Below are 22,842 nucleotides of genomic sequence, written 5' to 3' on the forward strand. Positions count from 1 at the left end.
AGCAGCCTAACATGGGGCTCAATCCCAGCACCCTGGGATCGTGACTTTAGCTGAAGGCAGAGGCCTTCAGGCGCCACCCAGGCGCCTCTCAAAAGTTATTTTTAAAGTCAACAAAGCTGCATTCACCTAGAAACAATTCTATTATATTAGGTCTTATAATAAAGGTAAAAATGCAAAGAATAGCTTCTAAATATTAAATTTTAATCACTAATATCCAATTACTGTTGATGCTATGAAAACTACCAACTGACAATTATAAATTATCCTCTTCTCTTCAGCTAAGTTTAAATTCTGTCCTACAGAACCCCTATGAATTTGGTTTTCAAATAAAAAATAGAAAGTCCTTTAAAAAGGGGATAATCAGCAATACAACTTCATTGAAAAGCAAATGCATATTAGGGGAACTTATTTTTTTTTAATTTATTTTTAAGTAAACTGTACACGCAACATGGGGCTCGAACTCACAACCCCAGATCAAGAGTCGCATGCTCCACCAACTGAGTCAGCCCAGGTGTTCCTACGGGAACTTATTCTTAAAAGGAGGTACTATCTCCTTAAAGATAGCAACTCCTTATCAACAGCTGGATGAATGTTGTTAGTCCTTTCCCATTTTCCTGTTTCAATGCCCTAGTTCCACCTTCCTCCAATTTCCTGATGATGGTTTAGCCTAACTCTGGTTCCAAGACAAATTGAAATAAAAAAAGATCAAAAACAAAAACAATTTTTTAATAAAACAGCTTCAGAAGAACATTATATCACCCCAGGGCTAAAAACTAGGTTCTGATAGCAGTATCCTGCAGTTGGCAGTGCTATCAGATCAGCTGCAGAGGCCTGAGAGTTATACCTTAGTTCCCTTCCTCTTTCTGGTGAATTCATTTTCCTGGTATCCTAGTCCCTGCCTGGGATTGAGCCCAGCCTTGAAATCCCAGTGTGGGATGGGAATTTAGCCTCACCAACTGTGATCAGATTATATGTCAAGGCACTGTTCTAAGTGCCAAATCCAAGGGACAAAAAAATCCCTTCTCTTAATGGAGGCTGATTGCCTGACACAGTTGGCTAGTTTGGGTCCTCCAAATTCTTCACTGTTCTGCCCTATACATTTTTGAACATCTTGACAAATCCCTTTGGTGTTCCCCTCATGGCAGTCAACTGCTGCAATGTGACCAGGTTTATGAAAGCCCTAGGTACAGTTCCTTATTTACCTAGCCAAACCTTTGCTATCAGCCTAAGCTGCTCTATCAAGCAGACCAACTGCCAAGTTTTTGTTACTCGCCATCTGATTTGCTTTGCTGTTGTGAGTCATGGGAAAAGTAATGTCTTTGGAAAGACTGCTTACAGCTGAGTTTGAAGTGTTGCTTCAAGTATGATTTCGCTTAAGACTGCACAATATGGTAGCCACTAGCCACATGTGGCCTTTGAGCACCTGAAATGTGGCTGATTGGAAATGCTATATGCTTCAAGTGTAAAATACACACTAGATTTCAAAACCTAGTACAAAAAGAAAGAGGAAGGAAGGACGGGAAAGAGATAGAAGAGGAAGGACGGACGGACGGAAGGAAGGAAGGAGGGGAGGGAGAAGGAAAGAAAGGAAGGAAAGAAAGAAAAAAAGGGAGAGGTGCCTGGGTGGCTCAGTTGGTTAAGTGTCCAACTCTTGATCTCAGCTCAGGTCTTGATCTCAGGGTTGAGTTCAAGCCCCACGGTGGGCTCCACACTAGGTGTGGAGCCTAATTAAAAAAAGAGAGAGAGAAAGAGGTCTCAGTAATTTTTTAAAGTACTGATTAAATGTTGAAGTGCCAATACATATTTGCTAAATAAAATTATTAAAATTAATTTTAGCTATCTCTTACTTTTTAAAATGTGGCTACTAGATAATTTTAAATTATGTGTCATTTGCATTATATTCCCACTGAATAGTGCTGCTTTAGAACATTTCGCTAATGGCAGTAACAAGAATCAGTATTTTGAGAGATTTGCTTACATATCTAGCTATCATTAGAAGAATACCTAAAAATGAAAGTTCTTTGCAGAAAAACTACTAGCTAATAAATGCTGAAGGAATGCTAAATAAGATCTCCATCATTTTGCAATCCCCAATGGAATAACTCATTTAGGTAAGCATTATCAATGGTGCTAAGACCACTGACAAAAGGTTGCTGTAGAAGAGGATATCCATCCAGCAGCAAAATGATGCCCTATAGATTATTTACAAACTGCAAAGACAAGATCTGGTGGTCATTACTTCAACAAATGATCAAACTTAGCTTATGGTAGTGCTACAACCTGACATTACATGCCTCTTGATATATGATGTGAATGTTACCGACAAAGCAACCCCAATGTTTTATTGTGAAAATTTTCAAACACACATACAGCAACAATGAAAGAATTTTATGATGAAAATCTATACTCAAATCATCTAATATTTTACGCACTCACTTTATCACATTATCTATCCATCTCCTTATCCATTTTATTTTGATGCATTTCAAAGTACATTGTCGACATTACTACATGCCCTCTCTAAATAATCTATGAAGTGTTCTTGCCAAAAATGTTTAACCTGAATCTAATCAAGCCTCTAAACCTAACTGCTAGTTTACAGGAAATACAGGGGCTATAGAAGAATTAGTAAACTGACGCTAAGAGGAAAGAGAAAAATCCAGAATATGGGACATTCTGTAACATTAGATGGTTTAAAAAATATATGTTATAAAAAAAAAAAGTTTGAGTGACTAGATTTAAGAGTCTAAAGAGACATATATCAACAAATTCCAATTTGTCCACCTAAATCAGATACTATTAAAAAAAGACATTCTTATAACAATTAGAGAAATATGAAAATAAACTAGATGTTAGATGATATGGAATTATTATTAATTTTCTTAGATGTGGTAAAAGACTGTGGTTATGCAGGCGATTGCCCCTTTTTTAGGAGATGAATGCTGAAGAGAAAGATGCGTATACATGCATATGCATGTACACACAGATTTTTAAATTTATTCATTATTTTCTAGGGATAAGGCAAATAGAGCAAATGTTAACAATTCTTGTACTTAAGAAGAGAGTCAACAGGCGTTCACTGTGCTGGTCTTTCAACTCTTCTGTATATCTGAAACACTTCAAAATACAAACCGGGGGGCAGGGTAGATTAAAAAAAAAAAAAACCTCATTGTAGAGAGGCTGATATGGTCTGTTCTGTTTTGTTCTGCCTGGGCCTTTCAGATTAAGAATGTGATCTTTAACACACACACACACACACACACACACACACACACAAATGTTTCTCTAACATTATTTCCACCTCACAGTCAATGCTATTATTAGCTAAGTCTTCAATATGCAATATTCCAACTGATGATTTAATCTATAATAAGCAAAGGCTTTAATGCTATAGCATTATAGAAGATATTTCTCTGATCATAAGACTAAACTTGAGATCAGCCTCATCGCCACCAGTCTGTGTAATGTATAGATTAAAGACAGGCTGCCACGCAACCTCATATAACACTTGTTTAAAGTATCCTACAATAGATCATGCCTATTTCTGGCAACTTCAGACATAAAGGTTTTAGTGAACTTTTTCCTTCAGATTTCATTCCACTTTCCAACCTATTGCTGCTTCCAAAGCTGTCAGGGCAGCATCACCCTAAAGTCCAAAGACATGCTCATCACCCAGGTAATCAGAAATAGAAAATCACTAGCAGGGATCATTGACACAGTATAGGAATAACTAATTAAAAGTATGAAATTTACATTACTAATATTTACCAAAAAAACCAGATATGGAAACTTATGTGTGTACCTACAGTCGAAAAAAAGAAAACAGCCCCTGACAATCATGACCTGTCTTTCAAACTATCATTAGAAATAGCATATAACCTGGAAACAAAGAGGTGCCCTGGAGGGAGTGAAAATGACTAGATAGTATTAGACACTAAACTAAAAAATGGTATAATCAGCGCTTAGGTTTTACAGTTAATGCTCTTTGGGCAAGATTGGGCACATTCAGAGTGGTATGGTCATAGACAAGAGTGCTCTTTGGGAAAAAGGAACAACAGTAAAATACGAAATCACCTTAGTGAAGATCAGTCAGCACACAGATTTAATAAAGTAATTAATTACATTTGTCTTCAGATGCAATAAAATAAGGAAATGATATTTACCAGGGTTTGTCTTCTCAAGTTGATACCATCGGTAAAATGCTCTTTTCTTCTGTTCACTCAGGTCTGATCCCTGCTGCAACAGCCAGTGAGAGATCCGGCTCTGACTGATACCTGTGCAGAAAGAGAAACAGCTGTTGCGAGTACTGAAAGTACAGGGAAGCTGAGGGTTCTGCTGATTCTAGGTTACTGGGTTCTTAATTCTCTGTGTTACTCTATAAGCAGCAATTCGAGCAAAACTGTCTAATATTGGACTTCTTTGTAAAGGCTGACTGCACTGGCTAGAACATACTCAGAAATGATCTAGAGGTCAAAGCATTTTATTAACAAAGACATGAAAGTGGTCTCTAAAATTAATCCATAGGCTAGGTTCATGTGAGATAAATGAAGAGATTCCTAATTAATAGTTATATGTTGGAAGTTGATTAGATTTGTACTCCTACCACCACCACCTGCAGCCCAATCCTGGTTGAGAATATTAGAATAAAACTTTTACCAGATACTGAGAAGAAAAAAAATCAAGCCAGCAAGTTTTGCTATTCATTATCAACACTGAGAAAAAAAGATTTAGAGCCTGAGAGAGGTTATTGAAAACAGCCTCTTCCATAAGGTTTCTGGCTTATTTGTTAATTCACATAGGCATTTTCAGACTCGTTACTATTACTACAGATAACAAAGAATTGGAAGAATTTTAGTGTTATGCTGCAATATGACCTCTTAAGAAATCTCAAGAGGTAAAGACATTTTTCTAAGACACAGACTTATAAAAAAACTGAACAGAATATAAAGCAGTAGTTTTCAGCTACCTCTAAGAAGTTCTTGACAGCAATTAATTAGAAATGTGAAAAACCTCCACATGTGAAAGTAAAAAAGCATGACTAAAACTTACTAGTATGAGAATCACATGCTTCTTCTGGTCATTACAGCTATTCCAAAAATGAATAATTCAACACACAACTGGCAAAAGCAAAGAATAGGAAAGATAAAACCGTCTTATACGCCCATAAGGCACTTTCCAAAAGACTATTCAGCTATCATAGAGGGTTAACGGTATCTAAATTCTCCCAAGGAATTACTTATGGTAACTGGATGGTACTGAATGCCACCTGGGCCAACACCTGTTTAAAGCTATAATGCACAACAGGAAGAGTGGTTATCAGGAAGTAACACACCACCTAACATTAGAAGCAGCAGGAGGTCTGGTGATCACATTTAACTCATTAAAAGCAAGCCCCCAGAGTTTCATACTTTAAAAACCTATGTTACAAGAAAATGAAGGAAACTGGGGAGAGGAGATCTCTTAAAAGAAAGGCTGGGGTTTGAATCATGTTTCTCTGATTGGAAATACCTTTCACTTTCAAAGGGTGAAAGTCAGTTTTCCAAAACCTAAGTGATTACATTCTCAAGTAATTCACACAGTAGTTTTCCAATGGACTGAGGATCTATGTGATGCAGGTGCTGGCAACTAGCACTGTATGCTTGTTCTAAGAGAATGCAAATTATTCTGGATAATTAAATTGGCTATTTAGCAATGCCTTCACCAAAAGTCTAGTTTCAGACATTATAGTACTTTTTACATTACTTTTAAACAAGAGTGAAAAAGCAACCATTTACCACCATAAAAGCAAAACTGGTTTTCATGTCATCGAATGAAACTATTTTATATGCATTCTTCATATTGGTACCATACTACTCAGAAACAGGAAATTTGAGAAAAATCTGTTAAGAAAAAAAATATACAGAGATTCTGAAACTTCCAGTATTGAATCTTCTGCAGACAGATCACAGAGCCCACTAGATATTGGAGCTGTCCAGGTTCTGGCTGTGCTGTAGTGGAGGAAGAGGGCAAAAGCCCATCAAAAGGAGATTAAATTATGGTCTATTTACAAAATGAAATACTGGGCAGACTTTTAAAATGTTCTAAATCAGCCATCAAAAACAAACCAAACAAACAAAAAACCATCAATACCAGGTGTTGGCAAGGACATAGGGTATATGGAACTCTCACACTGCTGACAGAAGGGTAAGATGTCAGGGCCACTTTGAGAAACAACTGGGCAGTATCTAGTAGAGGTGAACATATGGATACTGTATGGTCTAGCAATTTCTTTCCTTGATACATAGCACAGAAACTTGTACATACTCAACAGAAATGTGGGGCAAAAGGCATGTACATCTTGTACGCATACAGGCCTACAGAAGCATTACTCATAATAATCCCCAATCTGAAACAACCCAAACACCCATCAACATAATACATAAAAATCATGATTTATGCATTCTACTAAAGACTACCATATCAAATAGAAAAAGGATAAACCACTGCTACATGAAACCACATAAATAAATCTCACAAAAATAATATAGCCCCCCCCAAAGACACACACCTAAAAAAGCCACACATGACTGTATGACTCAATTTATATACAGTTAAAAAACAGACACGACTTATCTATATGAGTGGTTACCTATGGATGGGAGGAAGATTGATTAACTGGGAGGCAGGAAGAAGAAGGGTTATATAGTGATCAGCATTGTTACCGATTTTTTTTTAAAGATTTTATTTATTTATTTGAGACAGAGAGAGAGAGAGACCACAAGCGCATGAGCAGGGGGAGGAGGAGAGGGAAAAGCAGACTCCCCACCAAGCAGGGAGCCCAACGCAGGTGCCCAACCTACTGACTCACCCAGGTACCCTGGCATTGTTACTGATCTTGATCTGGATGATAGTTATACATGTGTCTTCACTTTGTAAAAGTCATTAAGCTTGGACACTTTTCTCTGTATATATTTCAATTAAAAAAAAAGTTTTCCGGGGCGCCTGGGTGGCACAGTGGTTAAGCCTCTGCCTTCGGCTCAGGGCGTGATCCCAGCGTTCTGGGATCGAGCCCCACATCGGGCTCCTCTGCTATGAGCCTGCTTCTTCCTCTCCCACTCCTCCTGCTTGTGTTCCCTCTCTCACTGGCTGTCTCTATCTCTGTTGAATAAATAAATAAAATCTTAAAAAAAAAAAAAAAGTTTTCCCCCAAAGTTTTCAAAATTCTATGCTGTGTTTAAAAAAATAAATTGGTTATGTAGCAATATGGAAAGATGCTCATGATATAAATGAAAAAGTATATAGTTTTAGGAATATATTTTTACATAATCTACATTCTGTTTTGTATAGTAAGTAACAAAAGTTTATACATAGCCAAAGATACACAACAGAAATTTACAGTGGCAGACTCTTCCTACATTGCATACCTTTATATTATTTTCTTAATCTTCCAACAAATATGTATTATTTTATTTTTAGCCTTTCCCTATAATCACTACATGCTTTACTGGTTGCTTTAAAAACACTGTAATGAAGTTAAACAACAGATAGGTGCAAAAAGAAGTTAATTTCAGCCCTCTCTCGTCAATTCCCCTGAGGTAAGCAATGTTAACTGTTAACATATGTTGTTCCACAATTTTCTCCATGTGTAATTATTAATTTAGTAAAACAAAAGGAAAGAAAGTAATAAAGAATATCTTCCCTATCCAGTCTTTTGTGTGAGGAGGAAATAAAGAATGTCTTCCCTGTATGTTTAATAACAGTTTTCATGTAATAAATATAGAAAACAAAGTAATAAAGCAAGTAGTTTTGTTTTTCTAGAAGAGGCACTATAAAAACTAAATATGTACAATAACACATCTTGCAGTGACTTTTCTTAATTAGCAGCTTGCTGATAAATAAGTTTCCTGTAACACTTATCCTTCTGTGCCTGGTCCAAGCCTTTGCAACTTTAGTTGATCTAGGTGTCAAAAGACCCTGCTGCTTTTCTTTACTGTCTGCTTTGGTACTTCTCCTTGGGAGAAAAATTCCCTAACTCCCCTCCCACTGCTGAAAAAAAAATGTCATTCTCCACATGTTTTAGCTCCTCAAAACCTCTTCTCCACCTTTCACAAGGCAGAAGAAAAATTCACATATAACTTTCATAACTCTCTTACACTGAGATACTAAAACTAACCCCCCATTAATTTCTTTCCACTGAGAAACTGATTGGTCACATTGTATTCAAAGGACGAAAAATGCCAGTCTCATTCACATTCTTTTCTGGGCTTCCCCTTCATCATGCTCCTTCCAGTTCCTCAAACGCAATGCTCCCTTCCACTAGAGGGCTCTCTACCACAATCCATTATGGTCAAAATCTCTAATACTACTAATTTGAATGTTTTCCCTTCCTTCCACTTCCTGTGCAATGCAACGCTACTGACCAATCACATCATCTTCATCCTTGAAATGTTAGATACAACTATCCAATGCAACTTTTTAGTCAGTGTCCCCAGGGTTCCATCTCTAAGAATCTTCTCTCATTCTATACTCTTCCTTTGGTTATCACAACTATCAACAATCATGATTTTAAAATTCTAAATGCCAATGACTTCCAGAGCACCAGACTGTTCTTTCAAACCATCTGCTACAGGTCTTCAATATCGTTAACTTAATTCATATCTTCTTCCTTTAAATCTGCTCTTCCTCCTGTGTCCCCCATCTCAATTCTACCTTCCACTCTGCTCCTCCCTCCAATTCTCACATGATTACCATATCTAATCACTTCTTAAAATTCTCTTTATGTTCTCTCCAATTCTCATTCCTGCAGTTCAGAATCTCAGCCTCCTTTGCCTGGATAACTGAAATAACTGATAAAAGAACAAGCCATCTAAAATTTACCAAGCAAAATCCTCATGATCAGATCCTTCTTAATTATAAGATCATTTCACAGTTCAAAAAGTGAAATGTGATTCTTCAATAATTTTCTACTTGAGAACTTCAGTCATCTCAGTGCAACCAGAGTTATATCTCAAAATTTAAAACACATTCTCTATAAAAACAATTCATAAACATGCAGGAAAAAAAATCCATCCTCCATTCCAACATTTCTCTTATTTCCTATCCTAGAGGTTTATTTGGTGTGAATCCTTCCAGATTCCTTCCTGTGCACTTAACACATAAACATGTACACATATATACATCTAAGTTTTTTTAAACACACATTTATAGTTATTCTATATATAACAAGTATGTTTCTCACATAACTGGAATTTTCTCATGTAGTACATAATGAATCTTCATCATTCTAATGATTATATTGTACTTTACACTACAATCCACTTACACATTTACCCATTATTAAACATTTCAGTTGTTGCTAATGGTTTACCAGTATAAATGACGATGCAATAAATACTCTATGCATATCTTTGTGCATATGAATGGGATGTCTTAGGATTGATTTACAAGATTGGAACTTTTGATTCATAGCATATGAGCACTTAAGTTTGTGACAGACAAATACCAGATTGTCCCCCAAAGCCAAAGAAGGTTGTACCGAATTTTATACTCTAACCAATAGTGATGAGACTGTCTCCCTACATTCTCATTACTGAATACTATAAAACTTATTTTGAAAGTCTGACTTTCTTTTTGTAATACATGCTCATTATTAAAAAGAACTATAAGCAATTTAGAGAAAAGACAAATTAAGAAGAAAGCTAATTAAAAAACACACATTCAAATTCTTACCATTTAGAAATAACCACACTCATAAGATCATTCCAAGCATATGTAAACGAAGGGTAGGCAGAAATAATTACTAAAGGTGAACATATGCATACCATATGACACACTATAGACAAAACTTTAAAACATAAAAACATAAAATTCAATTTGATTTGAATGCAAGAAAAAATTTTTAATAGAGTGAAAATAAAATATTACTCAAGTTTAGTAAATGCTTCTATGAGGCAAGTAAGGTACCTAAAAGAATGCATTAAAGCAAGGAAAAGGATTATACAAAAACATTAGGAGGTTGGAAGCATTACTTTCTAACTTGTGGGCAGTCTGTATTGGCTCCTGGCTAAAAAGGCTGAGGAAATTAGCAGGCTGTGGTGGCCAGGCTCTAAGATGACCCCTAATGATCTTCTTTGTCTTCCTCCTTTTGCGCAATCCCCTCCAACCCTGCTTGAGGGTTGGTCTGTGCAACCAAGAGAATATGGCAGAAATGACAGTCTGTGACTTCTGACACTAGGTCATGAACACATTACAGCTTCTGCCTTGCTCTCTCTCTGATAGTTGGTTCTAAGGGAAGCTAGTTATCATGCTGTGAGACTACTCAACCTGACCTATAGAGAAGCTCGTGTGGCAAATAACTGAGGCATTCTACCAACAGCTACCCAAGTGAACCATCTTGGAAGTGAGTCCTCTAAGTGAGTCCTCTAGTCTCAGTTAAACCTCCCAATGACAGTAACCTCCTGAGACACCCTGAACCAGAATGACCTGTCTAAGCTGCTCTTGGATTCCTGACCCACAGAAACTGAGATAATAAAGATTTAGGTTTCAAGGTGTTAAGATCTGATGTTATTTCTTATGCAGCAATAGATAACTAATACACATACATATATTATACTTTTCCCATCTTTCTCCCTGGCCTGTACACCTAACTCCTGATAGTTGGAAAATATTTTTGCATAGTCAACCTTTATATTCTGTTCTGGATTCACAATTCCCATAGTTGTTTACTTATCGTTCTAGGTTCAAATGGATTCAAGATTTACCACATAGTTTGTTTCTAATTGAGGGATATTTTACCTACAATAAAGTATACTACTCTTAAATATATATTTCTATGGCTTTTGACATATGTATAGACATGTAACCATTGCACAAATTAGTATATAGATTATTTTCATGCTCCCTAAAAGGTCCTTCTGTCCCTTCCCAGTTAAGTCCTAAACTATATTTTCAATTTAATTTTTGGTTGGTAAGACTTCTTCATCAAGAAGTTTTTATCACTACAGGTTTATTGGTGTTGTACTCCCCAGTCCTTGTATGCTTATGTTTGTCTTCCATGTTTATTTTTTGAGGACAACTCTATAAGGGAAATAATTTGGGAGGGATTAGTCTTTCTTTCAAAATCTGTTAAACTGGAGTGATGTCTGTGGGAATGGCAGAGTAAGGACCTCTGAAAAGCAAGTCCTCTAAAAAAGCAAGAAGAGCAAAAGATGCTCTGCTATAAAAATACTGGCAAAAACTGTCAGAATCAACTTTTCCAGAACTCTGGAACTTAACAAAAGTTTGCAACAACCCGAGGGGTGCTTATTCAAGAAAAAATGCTGAATTTTGTATGACATTTTAACCAGACCTACACCCACCCCCATTATCACATCAGACTTGAAAACCAATATTCTTGCAATCACAGTGAAAACCAGGAGTGGCCTAGTAGCCACTAGAGGGAGTAAAACAGGTTTGGAGTTCCCCAAAACACTATTCAAAGAAAACTGTCATTATTTGACCTATCTGGCAATTCCCTGGAAATTCCCGTTTGTAAGGCTTGCCCTTATTTGACCTGATTCAGACCTCATTCAGTGTAAATAGCCTTTTCCCTAGGAGGGGAGAATGAAGGGAGGTGGTTTGTTGAAAACAATCAGTGACAATCATTTAACATTGCATTAATATTAACTGAGGTAATGATGACAGTAGGGGCAAACAAGGAGCTGACCAAAATATTTAAAAAGCTGAGGAATGAGATGTCTATGAATATCTTTGAAAAGTGTTGACACGTTTTTGGGAAATCTAAAAGATTAGGCACATGTGTAGTACTGTGTACCTGCCTAGATCTACATACATGATCAGTAATGTACACACACAGGAAAGAGTTCTGGAAGTACTAAGGTCTCACCTTTGGCTAACTGGGAGGCATGGTATAAAGATAAAGCGAAGGCAAAGGCAGGATTGTGAAGTGCTTACCTGAGCATTAAAGGCACACAGAGCCCCTCCGCAAAGTTGGGAAACTTATGGGCTCCAGGCATTTAAGGAAATCTCTGAACAATAATTAATTGATAACTAAACTAACAAGAAACTTCACCACACACCACAAAGAATACTGACTTTACAGGATAAGTTCAGGAAAGCCACCAAACAAAGAAAGAGCAACATCATCAAATAGCAACTACAACAAAGCCAAGGGCAGGGAGGGATCTGATTTCCAGATTTGTAAATTAAATTACTTAAAAAGCGTCCAGTTTGAAAAACAAAACAAAATTTATAAACCATGCAAAGAAATATGAAAGGATGACACATACATAGTAAAAGAAGCCATCAATAGTATCTTTGAAGAAATCCAGATGTTGGATTTAATACACAAAAATTTAAATCAGCTATTTTAAAGATATTCAAAGAAGTATAGAAAAAAAAAAACATGTCTACAGAACTAAATGAAATTGTGAGAAAAATGCCTCATCAAATAGAATATCTATAAAGAGAGAGGAATTACAAGAAAGAATCAAATGGAAATTCTGGAGTTGAAAAGTACAAAAAGTGAGATGAAAAATTCACTAAAGAGGTTCAACATCAGATGTGAACTAGCAGAAGAAATATCAGTAAACCTAAAGACAGGTTGACTGAGATGCTCTATTATGAGAAACAGAAAAGTGAAGAAAGAGTATTTGAAAAAATAATGGCCAAATAATTCCCAAATTTGATAAGAAAACATTCATCTACAAGTCCAAGAAGCTCAGTAGCATTTAAGTAGGGTAAACTCAGAGAGATCCATACCTAGAAACATAAATTGTTGAAAATCAAAGATTAAGATGAAATTTGAAAGCAGCGAGAAAAAAGTGACTCATTATGTACAAGGAATACTCAATAAGATTAATAGCTGATTTCTCATTAGAAACTGTCAGAAGTCAGAAAGCAGTAAGATAATATATTCAAAGTGCTGAGAGAGAAAAAAAGAATGTCAAAGAAAAACTCTATATCCAGCAAAACTATCCTTCCAAAATGAAAGCAACATTAAGATATTGCCAGATGAACAAAACCGGATAGAATCTGATGTCAGCAGACCTGTCCTATAAGAAAAACTAAGAGAATTCCTTCATCTGAATTGAAAAGACACTAAATAGGAATTCAAATACACATGAAGGATAAAGAGTGTCCGTAAAAGCAATGACATAATTAAACATAAAAACCAGTACAAATATATTTTTTTGTTTATAATTCCTTTCATCCTTATTTGATTTAAAACTGGATAATGCAGTATTATAAATCTAAGTTGACAGGCACACAATATATGGCATGTAATTTGTATGACAATAATGGCACAAAGCAGGGGGAGAGGATATGAAGCCATAAAGGAGTCAAGTTTGCCTATATTATTGAAATTAAGTTGCTATTAATCTATACTAGATTGTTACAAATTAAATAATTCTAGTTACATAATTATAAGTTAATGTAATCCCCAGAGCAACCACAAAGACAATAACTAAAAAATATATAGTAAAAGAAATGGCAAGAGACTTAAACTGGTACACTAGAAAATATTTAACACTAAAGAAGGAAGTAATCAAGCAATAAGGGGAACAAAACAGACAGACACGTCATAAAAAACAAATGACAAAATGGCAGATGTGAATCCTACCTCATCATAATTATACTAAATTTAAATGGATTAAACACTCCAATAAGAACTGTACATTGTCTATAAGAGCTGTATATTTTAGATTCAAAGACAAGAATAGGTTGAAGGTAGAAGTATGGCAAAAGATACACCATGTAAACAGAGCCAAATGAAAACTTGAGTGGCTACACCAACATTAGACAAAACAGACTTAAAAACAAAATTTGTATGGAGAGACAAAAGAGGGCTATTTTACAATGATACAAGGGTTTTAATTCATGCGGAAGATAAAACTAAATATATAAATATAAAGAGAGCCCCAAAATATATTAGGCAAAAACTGACAGAATTGAAAGGAGAAATAGACAATTCAATAATAACGGCTGGAGACTTCTATATTCCACTTTCAAGAACAGATAAAACAACCAAACAGAAGATCAATAAGGAAACAGAAGACCAGAACATCATAAACCACCTAGACCTAAAAATCGGACATTCCACTCAACAATAGTAGAATACACATTCTTCTCAAGTGTACATGGAACATTTTCCAGGACAGATATATGTTAGGCCACAAAACAAGTCTCAATAATTTTTAAATCATACAAAGTATGCTCTCCAAACATAATAGAATGAATTATAAACCAACAGAAAAAAACTGGAAAATTCACAAATATGTGGAAATAAACAGAGTCCTAACCAATGAGTCAGAGAAGAATCATGAGGGATATGAGAAAATACTTTGAGATGATTAAAACATACACACACACACACACACACACACACACAATACCAAAACACATGAGATGAAGCTAAAGAAGTGCTGAGAGAGAAATTTATTGTTGTAGATGTCTCTACTGAAAAAAGGAAAAATACCTCAAATCAATACTCTGGCCTTGCACCTTAAAAAATTGGAAAAAGAGCAAACTAAATCCAAGGCAAGCAGAAGAAAGGAAACGAAATCATATAGAGGAGAAATAAATGAAGCAGAAAATAGAAACATAATAGAGAAAATCAACAAAATAATAAGTTGGTTCTTTGAAATAGGTCAACAAAATTGAGAAACTTTTAGGTAGATTGAAAAGCAAAATGAGAGAAGACTCTAAAATCAGGAATGAAAGAGAGGGCATTCCTACTGACCTCAGAGAAATAAAAAGGTAATTCTATCAACAAATATATGCCAACAAGTTACATTTAACCTAGATGAAATGGACAAATTCCTAGAATAACCTATGGACCCAATTCAAGAAGAAACAGAAAATCTGAATAGATCTACAGCAAGTAAAGATATTGAATTAGTCAAAATCTCCCCCACAAAGTCAGATGGCTACACTGGTAAATTCTACCAAGTATTTCAAAAAGAATTCATACGCACGCGCGCGCGCGCGCACACACACACACACACACACACTAACCATTCACAAATTCCATCAGAGAAGGAGTAAACACTTCTCAATTCATTCCACAAGGACAAAACCAGACTAAGATACTGTAAGAAAACAACAGATCAATATCCCTTATGAGTACGGATGTAAACATCCTCAACAAAATCCTAGCAAACTGATTCCAACAGCATATATAAAGGATTATACACCAAGACCAAGTAGAATTTATCTCAGGAAAGCTAGGTTCATTCAATACATGAAAATCAATGTAATATACCATATTAATAAATGACAAAATCCATGGGATTATTTTAAGACACAAAAAAATAATTTGACAAAATCTAACATTCTTTTGTGATATAGAACACTGAACAAACTAGGAATAGAAACAAACCTTCTTACCTTGACAGAGGACATCTATGAAAAATTCACAGCTGACATCATACTTAGTGGTTAAAGACTGAGAGCTTTGCCACTAAGATCAGGAACAACACAGGGATGTTTGCTCTTACTATTTATATTTAATATAGTACTGGAGGTTCCAGCCAGAACAATAATAAGGCAAGATAAAGAAATAAAAAGCATTCAGATTGGGGAGGAAGAAGTAAAACAACCTCTTTGCAGATGACATGATCTTGTGTATTAAAAAATTTGAAGGAATCCATGTGAGTGCACAGGCACACAAAAAACTATTAGAACTAATAAATGTGTTCACTAAGGTTGCAGAATACAAAACCAACATACAAAATTAAATTTTATTTCTATCCACTAGCAATGAATAAAAAAAAATTCAAAAAGTACTTCCATACAATAGCATCTAAAAGAATAAAATGTTTAGGAATAAATCTAACAAAAACAATGCAAAATCTGTAAAACAAATACTATGAAAAACTGCTGAAAAACTTTAAGAATACCTAAATAAATGGAAAGACATCTCATATTTATGGACTGGAGAACTCAATATCATTAAAATGACAACACTCCTCAAATTGATCTACAGATTCAATGTAATTTTTTTTTTATTATTATTATGTTATGTTAGTCACCATACAGTACATCATTAGTTTTTGATGTCGTGTTCCATGATTCATTATTTGTGTACAACACCCAGCGCTTCATGCAATACGTGCCCTCCTTAATACCCACCACCAGGCTAACCCATCCCCCTGCCTCTCTAAAACTCTCAGATTGCTTCCTTGAGTCCACAGTCTCTCATGGTTCGTCTCCCCCTCTGATTTCCCTTCCTTCCCCTAACGTCAACACAATTCTTTTTAAAATTCCAGCCTACTTTTTTTGCAGAAATTAATGAAGTGATCTTAAAATTCCAATGGAAATGTAAGGGACCCAGAATAACCAAAACATTCTGGAAAAAAAAAAAAAAAAGAACAAAGTTGGAGGATTCACAGTTCCCAATTTCAAAACTTACTGTCAAATTATATAATCAAAACTATGAAGCACTGGCATAAAGACAGACATACAGATCAATTGGCCAGTTGATTTTTTAACAAAGTTGACAAGAAAATTTAATAGGGAAAGAATAGTCTTTTCAACAAACAGTGTAAATATCCAAGTGGAAAGAAAAAAAAAAAAAGGATGTTGGACTCCTCCCTTACATCACATACAAAAATTAACTCAAAATGGGTAAGAGACCTAAATATAAGAAATTATAAACCTCTCAGAAGAAAACATACACATAAATCTGTCTGACTTTGAGTTGGGCGATGATTTCTTAGCTATGACACCAAAAGCAACAAAACAAAAATGGATATTATCAAAATTAAAATTAGTGGGCTTCAAAGGCCACCAATAAGAATGTGAAAATCTATGCAAACCCTGTATCTAACAAGGCACGTTTATCTAGAATACATAAAGAACTCTTATACATTCAATATTAAAAAATAACTCAAAAAATGGAAAAAGGACTAGACATTCCTCCAAAAAAATTTACAAATGTCCAAAAAGCACATGAAAAGATGGTCAACATCATTGGTCATTAAGAAAATACAAATTAAAACTATGAGATACCACTTTACAACCACTAGGATGGCTATGATCAAACAGATGAATAATAACAAGCATTGGTGATAATGTGAAGCAACTGGATCCCTCACATATTTGTGGGTTTGTAAAATGGAAAACAGTTTGGCAGTTATTCAAAATGTTAAACACAGAATTATCATATAACCCACAATTCCAGACCTAGGTATATTCCAAGAGAATTTGTCCACATAAAAAACTTGTACTTGAATGTTTGTACAGCAGCATTATACATAATAGCCAAAAAAAATGGAAATAATCCAAACGTCCATCAACTGGCGAATAGATAAATAAAGTGCAGTATATCTAGACAGCGGAAATCATTTACTAAAAGAAATGAAGTACTGATACATGTCACAATATAGGTCACCATTTCACAACCTTGAAAACATTATGCTAAGTAAAAGAAAGGCAGATATGAAAGTTCATGGAATGTATGAGCCTATTTTATGAAATTACCAGAAATTTGTCTCTAGATAACTTCAGAGACAAAAAGTAAGTCAGTGTTTGCCAGGACCTAGGGGAATGAAGAACTGGGGAATTACTGCTTATAGGTATGGAGTTTCTATATTGAATTTATCTATACAGGAATATTCCCATTATTCTTATTGCCTCATTCTTGTAGAACTGTTCTTCTTCTTTTCTTTTAAGATATATTTATTTGTTTGAGAGAGAGAGAGAAAAAGAGAGTGCAAGTGTGTGTGGGGGGGAGCAGAGAGAGGGGGGAGAGAGAGAATTTCAAGCAGACTCCTTGCTGAGTCTGACCCTGGGCTCAATCTCACGACCCTGAGACCATGACCTCAGCCAAAACCAAAAGTTGGACACTCAACTGACTGAGCCACCCAAGCACCCCTAGAACTATTATTCTTAAACCAAAAACAATGGATCAACCATTCAAGATACTTTCAGACAAACTTATTTCCTTCTCCAAAATGGAGGCGGCACTTCTCAGTGCCCATCATTTTCTCACTTGACTCAGAACTCTTATTTGATTTAGTCTGTGTTTTAAGGTTCTAGTTACTGCTTCATCAAAGACAGAGTTTTTCTTTTATTTTTATTGTTTCTGCTTGGTTATGATAAACAGAAGTGAAGAAAAATCTTATTCTGCTATTTTAAACCAGCAGTATCCCTCAATCTTCTAACGTCTGCGGATCTAATGGGCAAACAAAACAAAAATGCTGTTAACTGGCAGTTGATTATTCTTATTTAATTTTCCAAGAGGGTGCAAATCTTTTTGCACATTTACTAGTCATCTACATTAAATCATCTGTAAATTACATACTGATGGCCTTTGTAAATTGTTCTACTGACTATTCATTGTTTTCATAATAACATGTAATCGTTCGGGGCGCCTGGGTGGCTCAGTCATTAAGTGTCTGCCTTTGGCTCAGGGCGTGATCCCAGCGTTCTGGGATCAAGCCCCACATCGGGCTCCTCCGCTGGGAGCCTGCTTCTTCCTCTCCCACTCCCCCTGCTTGTGTTCCCTTTCTCGCTGGCTGTCTCTCTCTGTCAAATAAACAAATAAAATCTTTTTTAAAAAAAAATAACATGTAATTGTTCTCTTGGTATATCATCGATACTAATCCTTTGCTCTCTATATCGCAAATATCTTTCTGTGTGAATCTTGTTACAGTATCTTTTATTGGACATATCTTAAAAATTTTACACAGTTAAATCCACCTAACTTTATCTTTTGGATTTTATGTATTATATAGGAAAAAAAGCTTTCCTATCTTAAAATAACAAAAGTTTTCAATATTTTCTTCTAACAGTAATCTAACAGTAACCTTTATCCAGCATTAAAAAGTATATATATCTCGGGCTGCCTGGTGGCTCAGTTAAGCATCTGCCCTCTGCTCAGGGAGTCTCCCTCTCTCTCTCCCCCCAGCTTGTGCTCTCTCCCTCTCTCTCAAATAAATAAATAAAATTTAAAAAAAATAAAATAAAATAAAAAGTATATATATCTAGGGGCACCTGGGTGGCTCAGTTGGTTGCGCACCAATGCTTGATTTCAGCTCAGATCATAATCTCAGAGTCATGAGATGGAGCCCTGTGTTCAGCCCCACCCAGTGGGAAGTCTGCTTGAGATTCTCTCTCTCCCTCTGCTCCGCTCCCCCCCACCCTGCTCATGTTCTTTCTCTCTCTAAAATCAATCAATCTTTTTTTTTTTTTTAAAGCATATATATCTAGCTCTTTATTCCATCTGGAAACTGATGTTTGGTTCTGGTGTGATGTTGACACCTATTTTGATTTTTTCATTTTCAAAAAACAACCAATGGAAAAACACCATTTCCTCACAGATTTGAAACACTTCCTTTCTTTAAGTTAAATTTCCTTATACACAAGGATCAATTAATGAATTCTGTTCTGTACAATCTGGCAGTATGATCTTATTTACTTACTCTTACCATACGGTACACTTTACTATCTAGTAGGGCAAATTTGTTCAAACTCATTCCTCTGTTCTTCTTAAAGAATGTTTTAGTTATGCTTATGCACTTTTTCTTAAAGCTGAATTTTATTTTTATTTTAAAAAATATTTTATTTATTTATTTGAGAGAGACAGAGTGAGCACGCACAACAGTGAGCAGGGGGAAAGAACCTCCAGGAGACTCCCTGCTGACCATGGAGCCCAATGCGGGGCTCAAACTGATGACCTTGGGATCATGACCTAAACTGAAACCAAGAGTCAGACACTTACTCAACTGAGCCACCCAGGTGCCCCTCTTAGAGCTGAATTTTAGAGTTATATCAAAAAATAATTGTGTGATTCTGATTGATATCAAAGAGCACACAGGACAAGCTGGTAATATTTGAGCTGAATCTAGCCAGTGCACATTATTGATGAGCCTGTGACATGGTATGTGTTTTAAAAATTGGTGCTCAAAAATAAAATCACTCACCTCTCTCCCACACCTTACAACATATTCTCTTCCTCATTCTACTTGAGACATATACAGCTGCCTTACTTTTTTTTTTATAAACAAATACTGCTCCATAATATGATATATCATAACTTACTTAACTAGTCCCCTACTGATGGATACTTAGGTTATTTATCATCTTTTGCTAAAATATAATATGCTGCAATAAATATTCCTGCACATTTATCATTCTAGACATAAGCAACTATTTCATTGGATAAATTCCTATGAGATAAATTACATGGTCAAAGGGACTGTGCATATACATTTTAAAAAAGTTACACATACAGAAGAATATGTGTATTTAAAAGAATATGATTATAACAATCATCAAGATGAATCTTATCTGAATCTTTATCTAAATTTTATTTATTTAATTTATTAAACAAGTATTTAGTTAGTGCCTGTGTGTGGGATAAAGGCAAAAAAACACAGTTTAAAGTAGTTACTGAATTGCTAAATGTTAATAGTTGATAGAAAATTATAGTATTTAGAAGATGGGATACTATGCATTTTTTTGACAGTGATAATAACATACATATACCAAAAATCACATTGTACATCTTAAACATATATAATTTTGTCAAAAAAATTTAAACTAGAACAGAAAAAGACAACCCTTAAAAATTGGCAACAGATTTAAACAGGCAATTCACAGAAAGTATAAATGGTCAATAAATATGAAGTAACGTTTAACCTAAATTAACCGGAAAAATGCATTTGTAACTGTAGTGATGAAATCTGCTAAGAGAGTAAATCTCACACGTCTTCACAAGAAAAAAAATTATTTTATAACTATGTGTGGTGACAGATGTTAACTAGACTTATTGTGGTGATCATTTCACAATGTATACAAATTTTGAATCATTATGTTGTACACATGAAACTAATGTTATTTATCAATTATACCTCAATAAAAAGTAAAATAAAAAAAATAAAACTGCAGTGAAATACCACTTCACTTTTATCATGTTAGCAAAACATGAAAACATCTAACAAGCACCAATTGTTAGCAAAGATGGACAGCAATGGTTAAAGTATAGATAGTTACAACTGATTTGGAGATCAAGCCAAGCAGGATGTTCATCAATATTTATACCACATTTCATCAAATCTATGACAACACTGACTATAAGATGATCATTATTTTATGTACTAATAAAAGAACAAAATCACCAAAAAACAAAAAAAAAAAAACCCAAACCCAGTGATAATACTCTTTATATTGGGATAATTTCCAAGTTAAAAAAGCTCAGTGTAGAAATTATGTAAACAGCATACAACCTATCTGGCAAAAAAGGAGAAAACTACTATGGATATACTTATTTGCTTTTTCTTTTTTTTTTTTAAGATTTATTTATTTGAGAGAGAGAGAGAATAAGTGGGAGGGTTGGTAGGAGAGGGAGAGAATCTCAAGGAGACTCCACGCTGAGCGAGGAGGCGGACATGGGGCTCGACGCTGAGCACGATCCCATGACCCTGAGATCACAACCTGCACCAAAACCAAGAGTTGGATGCTCAACCAACTGTGCCACCCAGGCACCCCTATACTTATTTGCTTTTTTTTTTTTTAAGATTTTATTTATTTATTTGAGAGAGAGAGAGACAGAGAGCGACAAAGATAGCATGAGAGCACGAGCGGGAAGGAGAGGGAGATGCAGGCTCCCCACTGATCAGGGAGCCCAACACCCAGATCAATCCCAGGGCCCTGGAATCATGACCTGAGCTGAAGGCAGACATTTAACCAACTGAGCCACCCAGGAGCCCTTCTTATTTGCTTTTAAATGTATAAAGTATCTCTCCAGAAACTGGTAAAGTCCTATCTTCTGGGAGGGGGATTATGGCTAAGGGACAGAGATAAAAGAAAGATTTAGCACTGTATACCCTATGTGCATCAGAAGTTTAAACCACAAGAATATATTTTCTAACATATAAAGTAAATTTACATTTTTTTAATTTAATTTTTCACTTTTAGTTTATTAGGCTTTTATTTCAGTAATAAGAATACACAGAAAAATTTAAAATTTCACTTTAGGGACCTAACTCTGTTTGAAAGATACTTTTGAATGATTTTCATTTTCCCTTCTTTTATTTATTTATTTTTTTTAAAGATTTTATTTATTTATGTGACAGAGAGACAGCCAGCGAGAGAGGGTACAGAGCAGGCGAGTGAGAGAGGAAGAAGCAGGCTCCCAGGAGAGGAGCCCGATGTGGGACTCGATCCCGGAACGCCAGGATCACGCCCTGAGCGGAAGGCAGACGCTTTAACGACTGCGCTACCCAGGCGCCCCATTTTCCCTTCTTTTAAAACAGACTTATTAAAATAGAATTCACATACCATAAAATTCATCCATTTAAAGTGTACAATTCAATGGTTTTTGGTATATTCAAAGCGTTGTACAACCATCACCACAACTGATATCCCCACCTTTTGAATAATAAAATGAGGATACTAGACAGAATTCTGGCAAGGTCAGCAAGTAGAAATATTATGGGGCAGAGAAAAGGAAGATCTTGCTACAAGGGGAGCTGGATTTTTTTTTCCTTCCTACTTTCTAACTCTCAGGTATTAGCTGTAATTATGTAAATAATATTTTTAAGGCAATTTTGTATATGTCAAATTGTGGAATAGTAATGGTGAAGAAAGTTTCCCATGCTAATTTTTTTCAGATGGAAAAGGAAGGAGTATTTTAATAGATTTTTTCAACAACTGTTGATATTCTCTGATACCACACTGAAACTTGACAAATGATATATTCTTAAAGGTTAGCTCCGGTGCTGAATCTGAAATCAACTCACTAACAAGCTTTTTCATACTCTTACATTAAAATCCACTAACCTATCATGAATTTTTTAATGTTAGTTTTAGGTGTCAATATAATGATTTGATGTATTTCTCAAGAAATGATTACCGCAA

At 35.3% G+C, this 22,842-nt stretch overlaps 1 protein-coding gene across 7 annotated transcripts in view; it reads right to left on the minus strand.

Annotated features, from left to right (window-relative positions):
- The window catches only part of HMBOX1 (homeobox containing 1), a 177,776-nt gene that overhangs the window by 51,708 nt on the left and 103,226 nt on the right, over positions 1–22,842 (minus strand). For all 7 annotated transcript variants that reach the window (XM_040626467.1, XM_040626466.1, XM_040626465.1 and 4 more), the window contains exon 5: positions 4,164–4,274. In XM_040626467.1, coding sequence (XP_040482401.1) covers positions 4,164–4,274 — 111 coding nt within the window. The remainder of the gene's footprint in view (positions 1–4,163; positions 4,275–22,842) is intronic.

The sequence above is a fragment of the Ursus maritimus genome, unplaced genomic scaffold (genome assembly GCF_017311325.1).
Source record: "Ursus maritimus isolate PB19 unplaced genomic scaffold, ASM1731132v1 scaffold_11, whole genome shotgun sequence".
In the NCBI taxonomy this organism is placed as follows: domain Eukaryota; kingdom Metazoa; phylum Chordata; class Mammalia; order Carnivora; family Ursidae; genus Ursus; species Ursus maritimus.